This window comes from Simochromis diagramma, unplaced genomic scaffold (genome assembly GCF_900408965.1).
Source record: "Simochromis diagramma unplaced genomic scaffold, fSimDia1.1 OVJJ01000131.1, whole genome shotgun sequence".
Lineage (NCBI taxonomy): Eukaryota > Metazoa > Chordata > Actinopteri > Cichliformes > Cichlidae > Simochromis > Simochromis diagramma.
In genome coordinates this window covers 2,907,127-2,917,668 of record NW_024387200.1, presented here as the reverse complement: position 1 = coordinate 2,917,668, position 10,542 = coordinate 2,907,127, and the positions used below count along the sequence as shown (strand labels likewise).

The following is a 10,542-nucleotide window of genomic DNA, read 5'->3' as shown; positions in this document are numbered from 1 at the left end:
TTGAATAAAAGTATTTATCTACACAGAGAGTGTACATTGTTCAAAACAGTCATTGTCAACTTGTAAACAATTAGTCAGGTATTAAATACTCAAAAAAAAAGCTCTTACTGAAAAGCAGCCATCCTATTTCACTTTCACCATCACGCAGCGAACAAGCTCCATGAACCGTCCTTGTATTTCATGCCTGTACAAGATAGATTCTCTGCCAAGGCCGGCAGCTTCGCACAGCCTTTTGTGGCCTCCTTGCGTGAAGAAAATTGGAGCCACTTATTTTAGGTCGTAGGTTCAAGCTAAACCACAAGCTAAATCAAACTCGGTGACTCCCTTGAGCCGTAAATTTGCTTACAGTTACTGTCACGCATAGACATTTCCCTAGGTTCTCCTGTTTTTATTTCCTAATTCCCTCTTATAGTTTTTAAATTGAACCTTTAAGTTGTGTTAAGCTGCCCAGCGGTAATGACAGAAGCATCGTGGTGAGCAAGTTCTGCCAAACTATTTGATGCTACTGTACAGCAAGGTTATTGTATGTTTGAAGTGGAGCACACTCATTAGCATTATAATCTTTTTAAAAGTCCTCCACATCCTCCTTCACTTCCTTCAATGCTGCCTCTCTTTTATAAGCTGACTCGAGCACAGCAGGCAGGCAGACATCAGACTTTGCAGCAGCTGCCCCACGGCACCAGACAGATAAGCACACACACACACAGAGAGAGAGAGAGCAAGAAAAGACAGAGCTAAACGTTTAGAACTTAATCAAGATACATTTTTAACCATCTACTTTGCTTATTCTTGAACATACTTATAGATATTAGCATTGGAGCACAGAGGAGACACAAAAGTCAAACATTTCTCACAAACACCCACAAATAATTGTCCACATCATAAGAGAACAGACACACAGAGTAATTGTTGGTTGCCGGCTGGTAGGCAGCATCCGGTGCTTTGGAGAAAAAGGAAGTGTGTATCTTTATAACAAGCTCTCTGAAGGAGGGAGGATTGCAGTGAGGTGTTGTAGCTTTTGATCTTTTAACAGCTGCTAGTGTTGCAATTTTTAAAACTCCTACTGGAAAAAGTTGCTCAGTGCGAACTTTGTAAATGTTTTCATCATCTCCCGTCTAAGCTCCATAACCTTCCAATTATTAATGACTGTATTTCCCCTTTGTCAGCAGAGTAATAATAACAACAGCCCCCTTTTGGCATGCACCATGTGATGTAAGCTGAAACATGCTGATTGTGAACACATATGGTATGCATCCACACGTATAGACTGAGGAGTCAGCCTCGGCAAGCTCTCCCCACCCCCACCGCTCATTGTGTGCTTTTCTCTCTCTCTCTCTTTTTCATGTGAGCCATCCTTTTTCTCAAAATTCTTATTTCTCATTCACTTCTTTTGGGTCCAACTTTCATTGTGAAAGAGAGACCTGGAACAGTACGATACAAAGATGCAGACGTAAAACTGCTGCAAGTGTACAAGCCTGTAGATTTACAACAGCTGCCAAGGGGAGGAAACCCTGTTAAAAAAAAGAGGACTGTTTTATTGCCGTTTGACACATAATCCCAAACAGTACATGCAGAGCGCAAGACTCTGAGCTGCAACGCTCTGTGTCTGGAAAAGACAGAGACAGCAAGATGGTTTTCGCTTCAGCATTCCAGGCAGGAATGGTTTATTTTTGTTGGAAACATAATTGTCTGTGGCTAGGATTTGGAAGTACACGTTACCCGCCAAACTGCCAGGAAGTGTACATGTGGGTGTTACCGCCCTCTTATGGTGACCTAATGAATTGGAGTTTTGCACAATACAAAGCAGTAGAGTAAACTTGGAGGGCCGAGATGTTTTCTTCCCCCCAGGGTGTTGACACAGTGCAAATGTGCTATGCTGTCACAAGGCCTGATTTCATTGAGAGAGCACAATGGAATTAAACATTGCATAGAAAGAAAGTTAGAAAAGGGAAAGTCAGAATGAAAAAACAGTGGGAACAAGCCATATACTGCTTTCATGGATCAGAATAGAGCTAGTGTTTTGTTCAACTACATAACTGCAGGATTTACAAAATATGACTTAAGAAATGTGTGTCAAGAGAAACATTCTGTTCAAAATCCTAAACAATGCGGAATAAAAGGATATCGCTGAGACTTAATGGATTAGTCCGATGTTTTAGAAAATATACTTAATAGCTTTTTTGGTGAGAGTTACATGTGAAGATCCCTAACACTGTCATGTCTGTGCAGTAAAGCTCCAGAACTGAACGGTGATAGTTTAGCTTAGTACAATGACTGGAAGTAGGGTAAGGCAGCTACTCTGCCTGTCACAGATAAAAGGATGTATTAAGACTCCATACAATCCCAAAGTGGCTAAAACTGCATATACAGCAGGTATAATGAGCATTGAACACAATACCAAATCCCATGCAGACTGTTTTTGTGTGAAAGAATGGGCCAGTGTCACACCTGAGCAATGCAGCTTCATATACAGTAGGCAAACAATGTAGCTTCTTCTTACAGGAAGCTGTCATCACCAACAAAGGCTTTTGTACAAAGTATGAAATACATTTCAGTAAATGTATTCAATATGTTTTCCCTGCGTCTTTTCTCATTATTAGACATAATTTCTAGACAACTATGATTTGATTTCTTTGCATGTGTGGATTTGATGGGTTGTTAATGACATTCGATGAGAACTTCATGCCAATAGCAGCTTTAGAAATATATTTACTCAGAAAATTGGTGATGTTTTCAATACTTCTTTTACATGCTGTAAATTAGAATTTTTCTCTGTGTCGTTTGAACCTATGCATAGACAGTTGCATTGTGAAACCTTTTACACATCAGATTGAATGGATGGATGCTTTGTCAGTATCAGAATTTTTGCTGCTGCCCCCAAATAGTGCAAAAAGTTGTACTGTATCTGTAGCAAATATACTCAATATTTGGCATTGAAATGTTCTGTACACTCAGTGATCTTTCTAATATTTTACTGTATTAGCGGTTATATTCGTCTTCTATGTAAATGTAATTATAAAGCTACATTACTTGGAAAAAATGTGACATGTGGAGGCCTTTCTGTGTGTTTCGGTGGGTTTTTTTTCTCTTACAAGTCAAAGAAGTGCAAGTTGGGGTTATCAGTTATTTGAAATTGCCCATAGATGTGAATGTGATCATAGGCTAACATTGTCATGTTCTTATTCCTGCGATGGCAGATGGTTTCATGAAGTTTTTAGTCATGAACCAGTTTAGCTGTATTGGGGGAGTGAGTCGGTAGTAACATGTGGTTCTCTGTGACCATTAACCACCTGCAAGTTTACTGCATGGGAAAAAATGATAAGAGTGCAGATGTTCTGTGTTCCCCCAATGACATTTGATCTGGAAGAAACTATAAAATATAAACCTGGGGGCCCCTTTGACATATAGAAAAACACCCTAACAGCTGACTCTGTTGCTGAATAAGTATGTGGTGGTTACCTACTTGGTAAGCTACCAGCCTAATTCTTATACTAACACACAATCTATGACAGAAAATCACAAAAGTGAGATTAACAGCTCAGCCCAGGTGTGCATTGCTCCCCTACAGAGGTGGCCATGGTCTTGCCCACCCTGAAAAAACTGTCCAAGAGTATTAAAGGGTCACTTATCAGTGCTTCAACTCAGAAAAAGGAGCTAAAGATTTTGCCATCTAGTAAAAATGTGGACCTTCTTGGTGCTTACTCTTACCCTCTCTCTTAGGCTATCCGAAGCTAACAATGACACAGTAGGTGAAGAAAAGCTCGTTATAGCCAGAGCTAAACTGCTGGTAAGTATAGAGCAAACTCCTGTGAAGTGAAAAATTAAATCTACACATAATATTCAAAAAACAAGTGAGGAAATAGTGTGCATGGTGATGGATAGGTCTTGTGCTGTCATGGCAGTTTATTTTCTGCTGTAATGTGACACCTTTTTTGTCACCTTTGATCACATAAAGAATGAGATATGTACACTCCTCTTTGTCATGCTGTTTTAACAAATGTCTCTTGTCATCCCTGCAGGCTCCCAGTGTGGTCGGATGAAGCATAAAGAAAATGCCTGAGCTCTATCATTTTCTCATGGAGCGAATGGCTTTATAGTATCCTTGTATTGTTTTCGTGTTCCTCAGGATTCTTTGCTAAGCTGTGAGCTTTCCACAAAAATCACTACTGATTTTCTCATGACCTCTTTTGTAAACAAAACAGTATTCCTAGCAAGCTGCCAAGTTCAGTGCCAGCTCTGTGAGCATTCCAAGTAAAAAAATCATGTTAAGTGAGCCTAAAAATAGCGAAACAGATGGATATGCCTTGTTCTTCACAACCCCTCCTACCTGTTTTCCTTGATCTGCTTTTTCCTGTGTAGCCACAACTTGGAATATGATTCGTCGGAAGAGAAGAAACCCCGTCTGATATTCTACAATGAAAAGGATGAGATTGTTAAGGTGAGAAGTGAGTACAGGGACCTTTTATTCCGCTGCCTTGTGATGGAGCTTATCAAGAGATGTCAAACAGGATTCATGTGGGAAAGTTTCGATATTACTCCATGTGATATCAGATCATCTGTCAGATACCAAGAAAGAGGATGTACTTGAATGAGAGTTAAAAATAAATACATACAGTATATGAACTTGGGATTCTGAGAATGGAGCAATATTTTTTGTACCGAGACAGGAGAGTTGATGTGACTTTGAAAATTGTGTGCCTTGAAAGCACTTCTCACATGTCATTTATTTTTCCAGGGTAGAAAACCCCCCGTTGCAGTTATTGCCCAATTAGCCTCTCCATTAAAACCAATAAAAATGAATTTTCTTAATGCTGGCCTACATCGAAAAAGAGCCAGGTATTACTGCTTTCTTGAGTAAAGCCTTTTAAATTTTCCATCTAAAGCTTCGTTTAGAGGCTAAAGTTTTTCTAATGTGGCTTCTCTGGGAGATTATAATTTGACTTTAGGTAAGGAGAAACAAAAAAATAGCTGGATCCTCTAAATCTGTAGTGGCTAAACACTTCCAAGTAAAAACAGGGGTTTAGTAAATCATGTTATATCTACATATACAGCTAATATACAAGCATTACTGCCTTTAACCACGTTGTGAACCAAACATGTCTGCCCTCCTGTGTATGTGTGTGTGGATCAGACTGTTTCTGTGAAGAAAATGAAGGCAGACGAGATCAGCAGCTTGTTAGACTCACTCGGCTTCTACAAGAGGTCCAAGAAAGGGGAAGAGGTGCCAGAGGAGTTTCAGCATTTTCCCCTGCGCGCACCCAGGGACGAGCTGTGATGACACCTTGTGGCCAAACTCTGTCTCTGCACCATGGTCACAATAATGACGAGTGAGGCCCAAAGGCCAAAATAAGCCAGGCACCACTCTGATGACTCGCTGGCCGGGTGCATTGAGCAGTGTCTTATGTCATTGTGTTTATCTGCAGAATTTAAATAAAAAGACTATAAAATACACCAAAACCTGCCAGAGTGAACCTTCGCTTTAAATATGTGTACAAAGAATGTAGAATTTTCAAACATACTGCAAAGAGTACGTGCAACTTTATCTCTATAAAGTTTAAGTATCTGCTGAATTCCCTAATTAGAAAATCAAATTATCATCATAGATGGACACTAACTTCAAGTAAGCATGCAACTGTTTCAGGCTAATCTTCAGCCCGCCTCCTTCACAATAATCAGATTAGCAGTAGCGTCTGCCAGCATGTGCCTTTATGTGTCCACTTGTATCTCTTCTAGCCTGGTATTGTGCGATTGTTTAACTTAAGACAAAAATGAGCAACGGATACTGAAAACATATTTTTGGAACTGTAAACCTCCTGACTCCTTGGCTCTGTCATGATCACCACCTCTGTCAACAATGCCTGTGTTTTACTCGCCTGTTCCCGAAAACCTGCCGCTGGGTCTGGTGTCTATGGGAGGTTCTGTGTTCACAAACAACAGGACAGCAGACAGTGACTTCACCAGGGAGCAAGAGGATGCATCTGGTTAGTTTGTGCTTCCAAAGACTGTTTGGAACTTTAGTTTAATATGTTTACTATACAGCACAATGCTATCTCGTATTGGAGAATGTAAAGGCAGAGATCAGAGATTGGACAAGACATCCTGTGACTTAATTCTCAAGTAAATCACAGTGCGCATAATCAAGGATTGCTAAAAAAAAAAAAGAAAGAAAGAAAGAAAGAAAGAAAGAATCTTTTCAGTTTCTTAAGGTCGATAACAAAAATGTTTTCAAGCCTAAAACTCAGATTGCTTCTTTTTAGATCTGTTGTAACGTCAGCTATTAAAGGTTTTTCTTCGTTTGGTCAAATTTCACTTCAGTTTTTCAACTTAATGTTTTGTGCACTGTTATTTGTCTTGCAGTGGTCAACGAGCTGGTTTCTCACCTCCCCCTTCAAATGCTCCTGTATTTCAATATGTTTTATTTTCCCTGTTGGTGGTTTTCAGCTGTGTTCATGCTGGAAGTAAAGGTTAGTGCCAAAGTAGTCCATGAAACACACACAAGAGAATAGAAGTATTCCTCTTGAAGTCAACAGTTCAGGTTTTGATGAACCGAATCTATTTATTAAGCCCAGTGTATCAATTGGAAAACGTTTGACTTTGGCTCCATCTAGTGGTGTCTTCAAAATGAACACTAAGCCTCCTCACATAAACTCAGAAGAGGCACAAGCAGTGAACTCAACATCCACTGTCTTTTTGAAAAATAAAACTTGTTTCATCAATATTTTGAAAAAAAAAAGTTTACATAAAAATCTAACATGTCTGTGTACACACACACACACACACACACACACACACACACACACACACACACACACACACACACACACACACTCCTTGATCATGCTCATTAATTACAGCCCTTCACTTTTGCCAGTTCTACTATCTTCCTGGGTACTATCAAGCTCTGCTCATTACTGGGATGATCCTACTAACGGTCATCGAAGTGGTTCGACTTTATCTGGGCTACACTGGCAACCTCAAAGAAAAGGTATTTCAAATTTATATCTTGCACTGAACTACATGAAGCTCTTTTATGAACCCTGAAAAAACACAGAGGAGGAAACTGCGGAGTTTTCTACCTGCTTGTGGCTACAAGTGCCTACTGAGTTTTAGTGAATGTGTGTCTTTGCTTTCATGTGGATTCAACCAGAGCACTTGATGGATGACTGCTGCATCTTTTCATCGTTTGTGCGCGCCAACCCAAATTTTCTCTCTTTTCCTCCCTGTCATCAGGTGCCAGAGCTGGCAGCCTTCTGGCTCCTGTCTTTCATGTTCCAGCTGCCAGTGCTGCTGTTCTTCCTGACCGATGAAGGAATTATCATCCTGCCTCTGGAGAGAGCTGTCCACTCCCTCTATCTCCTCTTCCTGCTCGCCCAGATCCTGGCCTCCTTCTTGGCACTTAGAACCATGACCCGAAAGCTCACCCTGCTCTTCCATCTGCGGCAGCTTGGCAAGGTGGAGAGCTTCCACCACACAGGGATGAGCCCAGTATATGGGCTTTCTTATCACCGCAGTGTGCTGCCAGTGTCAGCCACCCAGGATATCTACAATTAAAGCAAACATCCATCCTTTCCTAATAACATAGGTATCAAATCTAGTGTTGTAGGAACCACATATTTGAAACTTTCCAGAAAATCTTCAACAGCTGCCAAAGCATGAGTGTGAGCATTCATTTATTATTTAAAAGAAAGCATTTAAAAACCACCTATTTTATAAAACTCTGCTGTGCGGGTCTGCGTTTATTATGACTGCATAGAATTCAGAACTTTTTAGGCCACTGTTGTGCTGAAATTTGGGTGCTCCAGATCTTTCTGTATGGCTTTTGATGGTGTATAAAATGACAGACCTTTGAAAAATAAAATAAAAATCACATACTAACTCTGATGCCACATTCTGACATTTACTGATGTTTTTAAAAGATGAAAAACAACATTTTAGCCCAAGCCTCAATGTCAAAACTTGATGCCACGTCAGCCAAACTGTCATGGAGTGACACATTTACAGGGGAGTAAGGTAAAACACACTATCAAACAATAAAATTAGATCAGAAATACAAGGCAGTAAAGTGCTTGTGGCTGCTTTCATCAGTATTATAGTGTTTCCGTTTTTTCCTTTCCTTTTTTAATGATGATGGATGATGGAGCCTGTAGTGTTGGTGGAACGGAATTATTTTGCCGAGGCAGATTACCTTCTTGCCCACAAGAAAAGTTGAGTCTCTCCCCAGGTATATTTCAGCCTATTTCTGGGAGGACTGTGATACTTCAATAAAAAAAGATTTCTAATTTATCTCAGTCATGGCTACAGGATGCTGTATTACAATCTGATAAGTGGGTTGCAGGAATCAAATTTTTTAAACCTTGTACAGTAAAAGAGTGTAAACTGAATTGCAGCAGAACTGTGTTAAGTATTTATGACCACATAGTGGCAGTCAGTGACCAAAAGAGGGATGGGGGATCATCTGACAGTGTTGCAAAGTCCAATGAGTATAGATTATTATGCACCACATGTCCTGATCAGGAAACCCTCTGGCAGAGAACTAAAGGTTAGCCCTGTCTACGTTCGGAAATGAGGTATTTTTTTTAATCGTTTTTAACTCCAAGTCAAGTATACGTGAAAATCAATAACATCGTTTTAATTGTAACCTCTTAGTTCTAATTGTCATTGTATATGCCTGACTGGTTTTTAAAATAACATTGTTGTGTGATTTAATATTTCTTTCCTGGTGAGAAATTATTTAGGGAGTGGTGCATTAAACAGATAAGAACCCGGTTACTTGAGAGACACAGTTTCTGTGATACAACATGCTTATTCCGCTCTACTTTACATTCAGGAAACAACAAGCTGCAGTGGTTGCTGCATGGTTCATGGAGAGGAGGAAATAGAAAAACCTTTAGAGGGTGGGAATTATGCACTGTATGCAGAAGCAGATGCGTAAACGATACCCTAAACATAAGCTTGCATATTACTGCATTTTTTTTAAAAGGATTTGAACCCCTCCCCCCCTCCCCTCCCTAAGAATTCAAGAGTTAGTTGAACATAAACTGTAAAGCCATAAGTTGTATTTATGTATTTATGTAACTTTAGAGAGTTTAAGGAAACAGCCATTAGTACTGATAAGGAAACAGCTTGGTGTGGTGTTTCCACCACAACAGCAAAATAAAGTAAACCACTGATAAAAACAGAAAAAAGTAGTTTAGTCATGATTTTATTATTAGCAGCAGAATCTAAACCCATAAAAAGGAAATAATTTAAAGCTGCTGTCATCTGCAACAGCATAAATATGCACCACACAAGTGATTTATGGCCATATTTAAACATGGTAAATGGCCTGTATTTGTATAGCGCTTTTCTAGTCCCTAAGGACCCCAAAGCGCTTTACACAACCAGTCATCCACCCATTCACACACACATTCACACACTGGTGATGGCAAGCTACATTGTAGCCACAGCCACCCTGGGGCGCACTGACAGAGGCGAGGCTGCCGGACACTGGCGCCACCGGGCCCTCTGACCACCACCAGTAGGCAACGGGTGAAGTGTCTTGCCCAAGGACACAACGACCAAGACTGTCCAAGCCAGGGCTCGAACCGGCAACCTTCCGATTACAAGGCGAACTCCCAACTCTTAAGCCACGATCGCCCTTAAACATGCAAAAATGTGTCCCTGCATCTTTGTAAGCATCTACCTGCACAATATATTTACACACAGTGTTTAAGTGGGGATTCTTTTAAAGACTACAGAAGAAATAATTACCATGTCAACCCTCCGGCATCTTTCTTTTTTAAGTCTAACCAGTGACTTGAGGGGTGATGAGTGTGTGTGTAACTGAAAGTTGGAGCATAGGTTTTTGATAGGAACGTGCACGGACATCTCCACTTATGCCGGGTTGTATCATTAGTCTCTCACTTCATCACCTGATTAGGTTCACCTGCCTGCCTGCCCAGCTGCACCTTGGAACCCATTAGTTTTTCTCAGTTTTTATACATTGGGTAGTGTTCGGTCCCAACTGTTTGAACTAGTGATGCATCTGCTGTGATTATGTGTTCCAGCATTCACACCTCAGACCATGTTTCGTGCTTTGACATTTGAACACTAAAAGTCACTGTCATAAAAATAATCGTACATGAATTCGTTGTGTTTGGCTGAATGATTACAGTGCTGAAATTTGTTTCCTTCAGCACTAGGGAAAAAAAAGAGTTTGAGTAATTTGTCATTACTTTGAATTCCTCCCACATTAACTAGACAATTGTAGAGAGTAGGAGCTGATTGTGGGCTCTATGCTGTTTTGAGTCAGATTTTAAAGAAGAACTACTGTATTACTTCATAGCTTTATAGAACAAGTCAATTCATGTGCACAGTGATAAATCATGTTTATTGTCTTTATTCTCCTCAGTAAAGTCAAAGAGGGACAAAATCATTAGAGAAAAGGTGGACTGAAACTATTAAGAGCTTTTTTTCAATGTATGTATTTTTGCCACAAAACATTCACTGTGGCTACTAAAAGATGTAGTACAACAGTCTTGTTTTCATCTTTATTTTAGCATC

At 40.0% G+C, this 10,542-nt stretch overlaps 2 protein-coding genes across 2 annotated transcripts; both read left to right on the top strand.

Moving 5' to 3' along the window:
- selenoe (selenoprotein e) lies at positions 1-5,312 on the top strand. Its single transcript, XM_040051097.1, has 4 exons — positions 1-3,787; positions 4,020-4,096; positions 4,360-4,438; positions 5,132-5,312. Exons 1-4 carry the CDS (start codon positions 3,680-3,682, stop codon positions 5,273-5,275), a joined length of 408 nt encoding a protein of 135 aa, XP_039907031.1. The 5' UTR covers positions 1-3,679; the 3' UTR covers positions 5,276-5,312.
- Positions 5,313-5,435: 123 nt separating this feature from the next.
- zgc:112294 (transmembrane protein 17A) lies at positions 5,436-8,205 on the top strand. Its single transcript, XM_040051096.1, has 4 exons — positions 5,436-5,981; positions 6,358-6,464; positions 6,872-6,985; positions 7,231-8,205. Exons 1-4 carry the CDS (start codon positions 5,855-5,857, stop codon positions 7,549-7,551), a joined length of 669 nt encoding a protein of 222 aa, XP_039907030.1. The 5' UTR covers positions 5,436-5,854; the 3' UTR covers positions 7,552-8,205.
- Positions 8,206-10,542: the final 2,337 nt, after the last annotated feature.

What these genes read in the sequence shown, in the direction of transcription:
- zgc:112294 (XM_040051096.1), top strand. Translation starts at nt 5,855, where the DNA reads ATGCCTGTGTTTTACTCGCCTGTTCCCGAAAACCTGCCGCTGGGTCTG. An exon ending in TGTTCATGCTGGAAGTAAAG is followed by an intron (nt 6,465 to 6,871) that starts GTTAGTGCCAAA and finishes CACTTTTGCCAG; the next exon opens with TTCTACTATCTTCCTGGGTA. An exon ending in CTGGCAACCTCAAAGAAAAG is followed by an intron (nt 6,986 to 7,230) that starts GTATTTCAAATT and finishes CCCTGTCATCAG; the next exon opens with GTGCCAGAGCTGGCAGCCTT.